Source organism: Stegostoma tigrinum, chromosome 18 (assembly GCF_030684315.1).
Source record: "Stegostoma tigrinum isolate sSteTig4 chromosome 18, sSteTig4.hap1, whole genome shotgun sequence".
Taxonomy (NCBI): Eukaryota; Metazoa; Chordata; class Chondrichthyes; order Orectolobiformes; family Stegostomatidae; genus Stegostoma; species Stegostoma tigrinum.
In genome coordinates, this window is record NC_081371.1 from 42,140,298 (window position 1) to 42,155,247 (window position 14,950).

At 41.5% G+C, this 14,950-nt stretch overlaps 1 protein-coding gene across 2 annotated transcripts in view; it reads left to right on the top strand.

Annotated features, from left to right (window-relative positions):
- The window catches only part of lrriq1 (leucine-rich repeats and IQ motif containing 1), a 220,694-nt gene that overhangs the window by 29,160 nt on the left and 176,584 nt on the right, over positions 1-14,950 (top strand). For both annotated transcript variants that reach the window (XM_059652467.1, XM_059652466.1), the window contains 2 exons: positions 806-2,071; positions 6,660-6,812. In XM_059652467.1, the coding sequence (XP_059508450.1) occupies positions 806-2,071; positions 6,660-6,812 (1,419 nt within the window). The remainder of the gene's footprint in view (positions 1-805; positions 2,072-6,659; positions 6,813-14,950) is intronic.

The window sequence follows — 14,950 nt, forward strand, 5'->3', positions numbered from 1 at the left end:
AAATGTGTTTTATATTAATTCTGTGATTCCGATTTGACTACAATGAATAATCATATGTATATGGTTAGTGTTTGTTTAAATTCCAAAATTATCTTAGGTGATAATTTATGACAAAATTTGCATGGAAAAATCCACACTTAACGTCACAATTTTGAACCGTACATCTAACTCACATTTCTGTACCTCTACTGCAGCTACAGTACAAAAAGAAAATGCGGAAAATCAATTACAGTTGCACTTCCAGATTCAACCTATCAAGCATTTTGTCTGCTATTCAGTATCCCAGTGGCTGGTCACTCAGAACCAAAATGCTTTTGGATGAAGAAACCTGTTAGCGATCTATGCCAAGGAAACATTTTACTGAAGTTAAAATAAGAGAGAATCAATTAGTTTAATTGTAATCATATTAATTTGCATAATTTTGCTCCCACAAAAACTTACATGTTGTTTATTTCAGAATTAAGTTTATACATTACTGTATGGTAATATCACCTTATTACCAGAGAACTGCTGTCTCATTGGAGCAAGAAATGACCGGTGGTGTGTTTAACCAGAGGGTCACCACACCTCCAGTGTTGGGAGAGGTTGAGAAGGAGAATGTGTGGGAATTAAATTCATACTGTTGGTGTCACTTTGCCTTGTCAATCACCTATCCAGCCAACTGAGCTGACTGATGAAACCTTGATGTTGCACTGGAACCTTTTATTGCATCTTTAGATAAAATAAGAAACTATTTTTATGTTTTCAATTCTGAGTAAAATGATTTTTGGGCATAGAGTAACATGAGCTTGACTTAAATTTCTAGGCATTAATACAAGCAATGCAAGTTAAGATGAATGAAGAGCGAAGAATCTTTGAAGAACAGCAAAATAAAGAGAGAATACGACTGAAAGAGCTTCGAAACAGAACATCAACAACAATTCAGGCAAAATTTCGGGCATATTTAGTGAGAAAAAGGTATACACCAATACTGAAGGAAAGGTGTGATGAAATGAAGAGAAAGAAAGACCTGGAGTTAAGGATGGCACACGAGAAAAGAGAATTTGAAGAAAAAATCAAAAGAAAATTAGAACAGAAACAGAGAGAAGAGAAAGATGGAAGGAAGCAGAAGGAAGTTGAACAGTTACAAAGGGAAGAACAGAAAAAAAGACAGATTGAATATGAGAAGAAAAAGGAACAGGAACGACAAAGATTAGAGAAGGAGAGACAGCAAAAGTTGGAGAAACTCCAAAAATTGCGAGAAGATGAAAAAAGAAAAGAGCTGCAGAGAAAGAAAAAGGAAGAAAGCCAAAAAGATATAGAGCATAAAAAGGAAGATGAAAGCAAGTTCTTAGAAAAAGAAAATGAAAAGATGGTGTTAAGCCAGACAGATGACAAAGAAATTGAGAAGGAACGTAAGCCACAGCTAGTTGAAGAAAAACGTTTGAATTCCAACATGAATAAGGAAACTAAACATGGTGATAACTGTTCAGAAACTGTGAGTATTCCTCTGATTGAAAGCATAGAACTCCTTCAGAATATAAAGGAAAATAGTACTCTGGTACGTGACAGTCAAGATGTCAGCCAATGTATAGTTGCAGTGACTACAGACACAAACCTCAAAGAGAAGCCTCCAGCTGAAGAAATAGTAGAAAGTACTGCAAAGAATATATTTGCAGTAGAATGCAACAACCCAATGCCTAAAGACTGTAGCTTTCTGCAAAAAGGCAGTACAAGTGCAGTTATTGATAGGGATCCCGGTCAGCTATCAGATGAAGGAAAACCTGTATTAAATAAAAGTAGTGACAGCTTACATAAGGAAGATCAGTTTGATACTTATAAAGTAACTTCAAATATGGATCACCATTTCAAGGAGAGCTTCTTAGTCACTGGACTCATACTACCTCACCATGTTGAGCAGAAGAGACTAAATTGGATGAAAATGTGTACACCTTGGTCCAAAATTCGCAGACAAAACCAGTTGAAGACAGTAAAGCAATGTGTCAGACTTCAGAATACTCCTGTCAACCAACTGCCTCCTCTGAGTCCTGAAGTGATACTACAGTCAGGAGTTTGGACTTCGCTTCAGCAGGTACATTTTATACTTTATGATTGGTGCACCCTAACAGTATTTTAATTAATTATTTTTTGTTCATGTATCTGTTTTGAAAATGTATTTTACTATTACACCCTTTTTAAATAAATCTTGTTACAAGCTTGCTGCAGAGTAGTTAAATGTTAATATGTTTGTCAGAGTGAGTCTTTATTGTTTTTTAATGTTCCCTTTCATTTTTATGGAGACATAATCAGCCTCTGCAAAGGAGACAGCTTTCAGACCACAAATACATTTTGTGGGAAATTAATGACGTGAGTCTGTGTTGTGCCACTTTTTTCCCATCCATGTTGTGTCACTCGTTTCATGTTGTGTCACAAGTTTCCTCCAGTGCCTTCTGGGTGGTAACTGGGAATCTTGCAAGAATGAGGTAAAAAAACCTTTTGCAATTGAGAATTATAATCAGATTTTACTAGAAAAAGGACAAATTTCATTCCTTATGGTTCTCACTAGTGTTTCCTCTGATATCATATCCTGAAGGCATTCACTTCTTGTTGGGTATATGGTGACAGTGAGTACCTGGTACTTCACCTGGGTGCCCACTATTTATTTACAAGTTTTCAGCAGGCTTTTGAATTGAAAATATTACAACTAATCCTAACCATACAACAATGTGTGAATTTATAGCATGGATCCCCAAGTCCTTATTAAAAGCATAAGCATGTGCTGACTTTCCCTTCTTGAAACAAGGACTCCTGAGGTCAGTTGTTGTGCTCCTATTGTCGTTTGACTGAAATCAACACAGTTGAGTGTGGATTACATCGAAGCCTTCTTTGTCCTAATTGTTGTGCTGTACAGAGTCACTGGGGAACCTTTGATTCTGTATGGCTAAACATCTGGATTAGCAAATGGAACTCTGAACTAAGTAGTTCAATTCAGTATTACAGGACTATCATGAGATTTAAATACAAACCTGCAGGCATTTGTCGTCTCCCTATTATGGGTAATTTTGCACCAATTTAAAACTTAACACCAGAATTGTTCACTTCAACAATTTATACAAAACATATGGATAGAGTCCCCTTATTCTGCATTTCATTCATTTGCCAGTGAAAAGTCTACAGTTAACTTAGTTCAATATAAAAATGAGAATTCCTTTGTGTGTTTTATACCAATTGTAGTTGTCTTTAAGTGGTAAGCATTTGGAAAACCTATTCTGAAGCTTATTCTTTTTAATCAGTGAAAAAGCCTAGGGCGATTGAGAATGTTTACAGCTGGCTCTGGATATTACCACCCCCATTCCCCAGAGTAACAATCATGGCATTGCTGAAATAAACAGACATCAAAGTATGTAACTACAGATTTATCAAATTGTGGGAGACTGCTTTTGTCAAAAGACAGTATAACTCTGCAGAGAATTTTGATCAATTCTTTAGATAGTGTTTGTTGAAATGTGGAGGATTTCCTACCTCTGTGTTTTAAAATATGTGATGTAATTCCCTGCACTTATTCCTATGGCATCATTAAAGCAATCTAAAAGGAATGTGCTAGACTTTTGTGTTAAGTAGATATTTCGTTGCGACCATATTTATATAGGTGTGTTTTTTTTCAGTACAGCAGGGATATTTTGAATTTTATTACACAGTACTGATGTGAAAGTTGCTCACTAGTCAAGCTATGGTGTTGACTGCAGGAAAAAAGTCTGTTTCGCTTAGAAAACAAGCACTGACCATTTTATTTTGTTGAATCAAAAAATGTGATGAGTGAAATTAGTATTTGCCAGTAAAGTGGTACAAATGCCTGGTCAAATGGCAGCCTGTTTGTACCCTTGATAATAAAATGTGAGGCTGGATGAACACAGCAGGCCCAGCAGCATCTCAGGAGCACAAAAGCTGACGTTTCGGGCCTAGACCCTTCATCAGAGAGGGGGATGGGGCTGACGGTTCTGGAATAAATAGGGAGAGAGGGGGAGGCGGACCGAAGATGGAGAGAAAAGAAGATAGGTGGAGAGGAGAGTATAGGTGGGGAGGTAGGGAGGGGATAGATCAGTCCAGGGAAGACAAGGTCAAGGAGGTGGGATGAGGTTAGTAGGTAGGAGATGGAGGTGAGGCTTGGGGTGGGAGGAAGGGACGGGTGAGAGGAAGAACAGGTTAGGGAGGCAGAGACAGGCTGGACTGGTTTTGGGATGCAGTGGGTGGAGGAGAAGAGCTGGGCTGGTTGTGTGGTGCAGTGGGGGGAGGGGACGAACTGGGCTGGTTTTGGGATGCGGTGGGGGAAGGGGAGATTTTGAAACTTGTGAAGTCCACATTGATACCATTGGGCTGCAGGGTTCCCAAACAGAATATAAATTGTTGTTCGTGCAACCTTCGGGTGGCATCATTGTGGCACTGCAGGAGGCCCATGATGGACATGTCGTCTGAGGAATGGGAGGGGGAGTGGAAATGGTTCGCGACTGGGAGGTGCAGTTGTTTATTGCAAACCGAGCGGAGGTGTTCTGCAAAGCGCTCCTCAAGCCTCTGCTTGGTTTCCCCAAAGCAGAGGAAGCCACAACGGGTACAACAGACGCAGTATACACATTGGCAGATGTGCAGGTGAACATCTGCTTGAGCTGGAAAGTCATCTTGGGGCCTGGGATGGGGGTGAGGGAGGAGGTGTGGGGGCAAGCGTAGCACTTCCTGTGGTTGCAGGGGAAAGTGCCAGGTGTGGTGGGGTTGGAGGGGAGTGTGGGGTGGACAAGGGAGTCCCGGAGACAGAGGTTTCTCTGGAAGGCAGACAAGGTTGGGGTGGGAAAAATGTCTTTGGAGGTGGGGTCGGATTGTAGATGGCGGAAATGTCGGAGGATGATGCATTGTGGATGAACTGTTCGAGCTCCTCTAGGGAGCAAGAGGCGGCGCCGATACAGTCATCAATGTAACGGAGGAAGAGGTGGGGTTTGGGGCAAGTGTAGGTGCTGAAGAGGGACTGTTCCACGTAACCTACAAAGAGGCAGGCATAGCTTGGGCCCATGCGGGTAACCATGGCCACCCCCTTTGTCTGTAGGAACTGTGAGGAATCGAAAGAGAAGTTGTTGAGGATGAGGATGAGTTCGGCTAGCCAGATGAGGGTCTGTGGAGGTGGATTGGTCAGGCCTACAGGACAGGAAGCAGTAGAGGGCCTTGAGGCCATCTGCATGAAGAATACAGGTGTATAGGGACTGGACGTCCATGGTGAAAATGAGGTGTTGGGGGGCCAGGGAATTGGAAGTTCTGGAGGAGGTGGAGGGCGTGGGTGGCGTCACGGACATAGGTAGGGAGTTCCTGGACCAAAGGGGAGAAAATGGAGTCCAGATAGGTGGAGATGAGTTCGGTGGGACAGGAACAGGCAGAGACTATAGATCGGACAGAGCAGACGGGTTTGTGGATTTTGGGAAGGAGATAGAAACGGGCCGTGCGGGGTTGGGGAACAATGAGGTTGGAGGCAGTGGGTGGGAGCTCCCCTGAGGTGATGAGGTCATGGATGGTGTTGGAGATGATGGTTTGGTGCTCGGGGGGTGGGGTCATGATCAAGGGCGCCATTGGAGGTGGTGTCGGAGAGTTGGCGTTTGGCCTCGGCGATGTAGAGGTCAGTGCTCCATACTACCACTGTGCCTCCCTTGTCTGCGGGTTTGATGGTGAGGTTGGGGCGGGAGCAGAGGGCTGCCGTTCTGCGGGGGAGAGATTGGAGTGGGTGAGAGGGGTGGAGGGGCTGAGTTTTCCATCTGTGATGTTGAGGAATCCAATGTCGGTGGGGTCATTTTCCAGACAGGATATGTTGGAAATTGAATTTGATAATCTATTTGTTCTCAGTCGGTGGTTGACAATGCTGAATCTACCTTCAATGAAGTCGATTTTCTGCTGAGATCAGAGTTTGACGTGCAGATTTCACTCCAGTGACTGGGATTGGTGACATCAGTGTGGGGAATGGAGGATTCATTTATGCTTTTGGTGCAGTGCACTCCAATGGAGTGCTGTGACTTGATTTAAGCTCAGAGGGGAGGTGTTTTGATCACAAATTCTGTTTATTGGTGAAGCAGGGAGGTTTCTCATTTCCAGTAGATGATGGGAAGGTTACCCTAATAATACTGTACGTGCTCACACCAATTTTTGTGGTACCCTTCAATCGCGACAAATTGACCTGGTATGTAAACGACATTTATGTCCTTTCAAAAATAGAGTAACATTGCAAAATTTAATTGATAAGATTCTTAACTGAAACCTTCAGGATAATATCTTAGATGTACCACAGATCGGATCTTGTAGGTGTTCAAAACATGTGACAATTCAATTATATTCTGAGAGCCATGACTTGTTTTGGTTTGCCATTTCCTGTCCCTGTGCTAGGTTTACCACCTGCTTTGAAACTGATTTCATACATAGTTGAAAGAATTTATTCGGAGCTCAAAAACAAGGATTTCATTTTTATTTTGGAAATACCTGACATCATCAAATTTAAATGTTTAAAGTTCCTGGGGATCTAGATTTAAATGTGGAAACCAAGCCGAGTAGCAATCGTACTGACAAATTCAGCTTCTTCCATAATATCTCTTGCAAAGTTTAGGAATGCTGTTTAAGTAATACGCCAAATACTAAAACTCCTTTATTGAATGTAGGTTAGAACGGTCACTCTTCAAGATTTACCTGGCTTCAGCCTATTCACATTTTCACAATGCCTTCATCTCAAGTCACTAACACTTCGAAACTGTGGATTAGAGACATTGGAGGGTATCAATAATTGCAAAGGTTTAAAGTACGTTGATATGCAGGTAAAAAGAAATTACTTTTAAATAATTATTATTACAGTCTTTAATTGTGCATTTTCCTTGCTCCTATTGTCCACATTTATTGTAGTATTTCCTATTACATTCGATAGTATTGTTCACACTTAAATCACACTTTCAACTGATATAAATATTAGACCGATAAAACAGCAGTAAATCACAATTCAACAATATTTCAAAGATAGAAGTAAGTGTTTATTTTTTGCTTGTGTCTGCTAACCTTGACAACATTTTTGCTTCCTAAAGTGATGCTAAGGATTTAAAAGTAAGTACTAAGTTATTGTGTCAGTAAGCCCACGGACCAGCGTGTCTTGGGATGAAATGAATCAATACTTCAATTTTGTTTTCACAGGCACGTGTCCCTCAGCAACTGTCATGTAATTTGCCAGAGGATAAGCCTATTTAGAAAACATTTCTTTAAAGTACACACATTCGCGTTAACGGAATAGGTTTTCCTCAGCATAGTTATATCTTGGCAACAACTTTCTTCAAAGTAGTCCCTTAAGTATTAGGAAAGGTGTGAGATAAAACTGTCTCCTTACTGTATAATACATTGGCACAGATCTCCCAGTCTCTGGATGGCTGAAAACCAGACATTCCCTGGAAAATGTGCTTTCAGGTAAAGTTAAAGTCCTGATGCACGGATTATATGGGAATTGCCAGGATGTTTAAGCTTCTGATGGGTGACCACCTGGCATTTGGAGCCATTGTACTCCCTTCTCCATCTTCTACACTGAAACCAAAGCGACAACAACCAAACCCTACCTCTCCCACTAGTCCAAACCTTTCCCTGCCTATTTTCAGACCTGACCTCATCCCACCACACCCTACACCACCCTGGTACGCAGATGCGTCACCCACTTGACATCAGTCCCACCCAAAATGCCATCACTACTTCCCCACCTACCTGCCATCTGTACCCCTCAGCCACTTACCACCCTACTCTATCTCTCATTTGCCTTCTCTTGAAAGTTGTCAATGTGCCTTCAATATTGTTATATCTTGTTAGATGGCAGTTAGTGTTGACAAAAGGGGTGGCGTTTCAATACAAATCCACTTTGCTGCTGGCTGCATGGAATCCTGACCTGGACTAGACTTCAGGTTGGAAGGCCCCTCGCCTGGAAATTTGAACAGTGAACTCCTCCAAAGATAAATGCACATTTCTTTGTATAATCTGAGTTGAAAATAAGGTTTCAGCATAATTGGGTCATTGTGCTTAAAATTATATCTTCATAAAACAGTTTACCCTTTGTAAGCAATACAACTGCTATTTCACAATCAAATCTTATATTTTAATTGCAATTTCAAATACAATACCTCTAAATCTTAATCATAAATATGGCACCTTCAATGTAATAACCTGTCCCATTTAACTACATGGGATTTTTATCAATCAGTCCTATTCTTAGCCCTCACTGTAATGGGAATATGTTGACTGAAAGCCAGCAGAGTATCAAAAAGAAGTAGGACAATGGAAGTCAGAAAGGAACATTGACTAGCGTAATTATTCAGCCTTTGCTTCCAGGTAAGACTAATGAGGCTGTGGCCTGAGTGCAAGCATAAGGTTAATATAAGAAAGACAATTCTAGCTTTTCTTTTCAGAGCTGCTGTACCAAAACCTCCTAGAATAAGTTAGATTCAAAATATTTGGCCACCAGAATGTCAAACTTTCTTTGGCAGCCCATACTAGTTCGACATATGCTGTTAATATCAACTCTTGCCAATTTCTTTTTTTAAGTAATTAGTACACTTGCTGAATGCCAAGATCTCCACATGTAAAAGCCATGAAGTGTGTCAGTGCACTTTGTTATGATAATGGTGTCAGGCCTCACTGGGGCAGGGCTGGCAATTCAGCCCTGGAGTTGTCACAAAAGTTAATCCTGTTACCAAAGTACCTATTTACCTGTCATGCAGATGGAAATGAGCAGAAATCATAGAGCAGCCTTCTGTACTTAACACATACACAGAGGAACACACAGAGGCCACAGTCCACAGTGTTCACTTTTGCTTGTCAAGATTTTCAGTTCTTCAGTCTCTCGTCAGGTTATTTTCACTTTTCAAGAAGTACAGGAAGTTAGCACATGAACTGCAAAGTCTCTTGATTACTTGTTGAAGACCACAGCTTACAGCAACTGGTGAAGTAAAATAAGCTTCCCTCTTCCAACATTAGGTATTTTACTGGAGAGAAAGATATACCATCTGCCCATGCAGCAGGCCCAAAGCTTCTGGCAGTATCCTTCATGCCCTCAAGCTGTTGTGTCCAGCAACCCAGGAGCCAATCAAGCAATTATTTGGCTGAGATAATGGGGACTGCAGATGCTGGAGAATCCAAGATAAAGTGTGAAGCTGGATGAACACAGCGGGGCAAGCAGCATCTCAGGAGCACAAAAGCTGACGTTTCAAGCCTAGACCCTTCATCAGAGAGGGGGATGGGGTGAGGGTTCTGGAATAAATAAGGAGAGAGGGGGAGGCGGACCGAAGATGGAGAGAAAAGAAGATAGGTGGAGAGGAGAGTATAGGTGGGGAGGTAGGGAGGGGATAGGTCAGTCCAGGGAAGAAGGACAGGTCAAGCAGGTGGGATGAGGTTAGTAGGTAGGAAATGGAGATGCGGCTTGGGGTGGGAGGAAGGGATGGGTGACAGGAAGAACAGGTTAGGGAGGCAGAGACAGGCTGGGCTGGTTTTGGGATGTAGTGGGGGGAGGGGATGAGCTGGGCTGGTTGTGTGTTGCAATGGGGGGAGGGGACGAACTGGGCTGGTTTTGGGATGCGGTGGGGCAAGGGGAGATTTTGAAGCTGGTGAAGTCCACATTGATACCATTGGCAGGGTTCCCAAGCGGAATATGATTTGCTGTTCCTCCAACCTTCGGGTGGCATCATGGTGGCACTGCAGGAGGCCCATGATGGACATGTCATCTAAAGAATGGGAGGGGGAGTGGAAATGGTTTGCAACTGGGAGGTGCAGTTGTTTATTGCGAACCGAGCGGAGGTGTTCTGCAAAGCGGTCCCCAAGCCTCCGCTTGGTTGCCCCAATGTAGAGGAAGCCACACCGGGTACAATGGATACAGTATACCACATTGGCAGATGTGCAGGTGAACCTCTGCTTAATATGCTCTCCATATTAAGCAGAGGTTCACCTGCACATCTGCTAATTTGACTTTTCATATTAAGCTTAAATGGTTTAAAATCTTACAGCTTAAGGACAATAAAAACATGAAACTGCAATTGCCTTCAACTTCCTGTCTTTATTATATGCCTCCCTCCCCCTTTAAAGTTGTTCCCTGTGTTTGTGTGTATCTTTGGTGTCTTATTTTTGTTGTTTTGTCAAGATTAGTAAGTAGTAAAATTCATATCTCCTACCCTGAAGAAAACATTGTAACTTGCTTCTTCATTTTAATCTAGTTAATTATGTTTTAATTGAAGTGTGATAACTGTGTGTAATAAATAAAACAATGTGCCCACTAATTGACAGTGAGTTTATAAAGTGGGGAACTGATTTTTATCTCCTCACACAGAGCTAACAATTTTTACCATGTGAAAATTGAAGGAGACATTCAATAACTGGAATTTATTTCTCTCAATGGCATATTTTGAGGTTTGTGGACCTTAATCCCTACTCTCATGCGCCATCTCAACCTGTCTATGTGATAATAAGGAAAGGATGCATCAGCCATTTCAGAGTAGGGGTCTCTTCAATGTCTTTTTGCATACTGCTTCAATCACCTCAGAGTCAATGTGGTGAGCCTTCACTGAACTTCCTGTATGGCAAATATATGCCTCCTTAGGCAAAGGGCTAGAATTGCACAAGCTACTTTGGGGTGGCACTGTGATTTGCATTGTTGCCTCACAGCACCAGGGAGTCAGGTTCAATTCAAGCCTTTGGCAACTTTGTGTGTGGAGTTTGCACATTCTCTCTGTGTCTGTGTTGGTCTCCTTCCACAGTCCACAGTTGCGCAGGTGAGGTAGTTTGACCATGCTAAATTGCTCTTAGTTTCTAGGGTGGGAAGGGGTAGGGGGTGGGTCTGGGTGGGATCCTTTTCAGTTGATCAGTGTGGACTCAATTGGCTGAATGGCCTGCTTCCACACTGTAGGGATTCCATGATTCTCCATGTGAGATCTCATGTGTCCTATCCAATTAAAACAAGATCAGTTTGTTCATGTACTAAAATCCTTTTGCAATAAAGTCTTTCTGTTTGTCTTTTGAATTGCTTGCTGCACCTGTGTACCAGCTTTTGGTAATTAATTAATTAACTAAGGTCACTTTTGGCATCACACTTTCCAATCTCTCACCAGTTAATAAACACTCTGAATCTTTGTTCATCTACAAAAGTGGACAATCTCTCACCCATCCACTTCATATTTCATACCATGCTCTTGCCAATCACCCTGCTTGTCAAAACCATTTTGAGACCTTTTTGCTGTCAGCTCACAGTTCCACCAAGATTTTATAATCATCTACAAATTTAGAAATGTTGTAACTGGTCCCCATATTCAAATCATTAATACAGACTGTGAATAACTGGTGCCCAACTATATGATCCTTGGAGTACCCCACTGGTTATGGTCTGCCAAACTCCCCAGAATGACTCATTTGTTCCTACTGTCTGCTTCTTGCTTCTAAACCAATCTCCAGTCTGTGATGGTATACTGTCTCCCATATGATGAGCTTTAATTTTGTGTACTAAACTCCTCTTTGCGACATTATCAAAAACCTTGCAAAAGTTGATAAATATCTCAGCCCCTGGTTCTGCTGTATTGATTCTATTAGTAACATTCTCAAAAATACTGTTAGATTTTTCAAACATAATGTTCACTTCATAAATCTATGTTGACTATCCAACAAAGCAATTACTTTCTAAATATCCAGTAAGTACATATTTTATAATAGATCCATGTATTTTTCCTACTACTGATATCTGGCTAACAGATCTGTAGTTTCCTGTTTTCACTTTATTTTAAAAGGTGAGGCTACATTTTGCAGTCTCCCTATGTCTAGCACTGTTGCAGAATAGAATTTTGAAAGAATGTCTGCAATATAATATCTTTCTAACCATATCTTTCAACTCTCTTGGGTGAAGGTCATTCAATCCAGGGATTTGTTAACTTTCAGTCCCTTTAATTTCTTGTTGCACTAATAATATCTTTCATTTTCACACACTCTAACTAGATACTTAGATTTGAATTATTTCAGGGAGACCTCTTGTATCTCCCTCAGTGAAGACAGACACAAAAGCATCTTCTCTGCCATTTCTCTATTTTCAAATATAAGGTTTTCTGTCCCTGCCTGGGACCTATGTTTGCCTTTGCTAATCTTTCCCTTTTTACATACCCAAAGCATTTTTACAATCCATCTTATGGTTCTTGCAGTTACATTCATAATCTATCCATTTTTTTAAAAGAAAAATCAATTTCTTAGTTTGCCTGAGTTGAATTCTAAGATTCCTCCAATTGTCTGCCATTTTTGTAAGCCTTCTCCTTTGATGTCATACTTTTTTGACTTACCCTGTAACCATGGCTCCCTTGCTTTTCCGTTTGAATATTTTTCCTTATTAAAAATTGTGTTAATTTTTAAAATATTAGTCATTATCACTGTACTGTGAAATGTTAGAACATAGAACATAGAACAGTACAGCACAGAACAGGCCCTTCAGCCCACAATGTTGTGCCGACCATTGATCCTCATGTATGCACCCTCAAATTTCTGTGACCATATACATGTCCAGCAGTCTCTTAAATGACCCCAATGACCTTGCTTCCACAACTGCTGCTGGCAACGCATTCCATGCTCTCACAACTCTCTGCGTAAAGAACCCGCCTCTGACATCCCCTCTATACTTTCCACCAACCAGCTCAAAACTATGACCCCTCGTGCTAGCCATTTCTGCCCTGGGAAATAGTCTCTGGCTATCAACTCTATCTATGCCTCTCATTATCTTGTATACCTCAATTAGGTCCGCTCTCCTCCTCTTTTTCTCCAATGAAAAGAGACCGAGCTCAGTCAACCTCTCTTCATAAGATAAGCCCTCCAGTCCAGGCAGCATCCTGGTAAACCTCCTCTGAACCCTCTCCAAAGCATCCACATCTTTCCTATAATAGGGCGCCCAGAACTGGACGCAGTATTCCAAGTGCGGTCTAACCAAAGTTTTATAGAGCTGCAACAAGATCTCACGACTCTTAAACTCAATCCCCCTGTTAATGAAAGCCAAAACACCATATGCTTTCTTAACAACCCTGTCCACTTGGGTGGCCATTTTAAGGGATCTATGTATCTGCACACCAAGATCCCTCTGTTCCTCCACGCTGCCAAGAATCCTATCCTTAATCCTGTACTCAGCTTTCAAATTCGACCTTCCAAAATGCATCACCTCGCATTTATCCAGGTTGAACTCCATCTGCCACCTCTCAGCCCATCTCTGCATCCTGTCAATGTCCCGCTGCAGCCTACAACAGCCCTCTACACTGTCAACGACACCTCCGACCTTTGTGTCGTCTGCAAACTTGCTAACCCATCCTTCAATCCCCTCGTCCAAGTCATTAATAAAAATTACAAACAGTAGAGGCCCAAGGACAGAGCCCTGTGGAACTCCACTCACCACTGACTTCCAGGCAGAATATTTTCCTTCTACTACCACTCGCTGTCTTCTGTTGGCCAGCCAATTCTGTATCCAAGCAGCTAAGTTCCCCTGTATCCCATTCCTCCTGACCTTCTGAATGAGCCTACCATGGGGAACCTTATCAAATGCCTTACTGAAGTCCATATACACCACATCCACAGCTCGACCCTCATCAACCTTTGTTTTTTTTTTCAATCTAGCACTGTCAACTTCCCCTTACCAACATCATAATTGCCCTTGTTTAGATTTAAGGTGCCAGTTTCAGGTTGGGCCACTTTTTTTAAAACAATGAAAAATCTACCATACTATGGTCATTATTCCCCAAAAGTTCTTTTACAACACTAATATTAATTATTCCTTTGTTTTTGCATCGTACTGCATCAAATTGAAGCCTGTGAACTCATTAGTTCCTCAACATACTGCTTTAGAAAACAGTTTCAATCAAATTCCAAAAGTTCTTCCTCCACAGCTTTGGTGCTTATTAGATTTACATGAGTAAACTTGATTGAAGTCAACCCTTGCTAATTTATACTATTGCTGTACACTGCCACTACTGTTTGTAAACTATGACCATTCCTGTTGATATTTCCTGTGCCTTGCTGTTTCTTAGCTCCACCCAAACTGATTTAAGACCCTGTTTTTCTGATCTGAGATCCTAAACCTGAATACACTAATCCCTTCTGTTATTATTAGCACCGCCTCACCTCCTTTTCTTTATGGCTATTGCTTCTAAGTGCTGAAGTTTTTGAATTTTCAGCCTTATGTCTCTGTAGTGGGAATTAAATCAGACCCTTTGGCTTTTAACACCGTCAATTGACCGTCTTGTCGTGAATGTTGTATATGTTCAGATTGAGTGCTTTTAATTTTGCTTTTTTCACACTATTCTACAATTTCACCCTGGTTGAATCTAAGACTTGAGCCTGCTGCATTATGCTTAAATATACATCTTTGCTAGTTCCCATAAATTATCTTTGATTTTTGTTCTCTATTAATTCGCTCTTAGGATTCCATTTCCCTGACAAACTAACTTAAGTTTTCCCAATAGCAGCAGTAACTCTCCCACGAGGATAATAGTGTCAGCCTTGCTAAGGAGCAACCCATCTTTCTTGAACTGGTGTCAGTCCTCCCTTCAGCACCATTTTTCCAGACCTATGTTCATTCACTCAACCTTCCTATTTCCATGCTCACTAGCATACGGAAACAATCCTGAAATTAGGGCCAAGTGGTTTTGCATCTCAACCTCTTGCCTAGTTCTCTAAAATCTACTTTCAGGATCCCATCCTTCTTTCATCTATGCCCTTTCATGCTAATGAGCTGTGGTTCTTCATGGTCCCCAAAATAATACTCTATGTGACAGTCTTGATTCTGGCACGAGAGAAACAACATACCATCCTGGAGTCATGCTCACAGCCACCAAAATGCCTTTATATTCCCCTAACAACTGAATTACTGATCACTAATGCCTTCCACACTTCTTTCCTACAGCCTACATAGCTGAGCCATTGCAGTGCC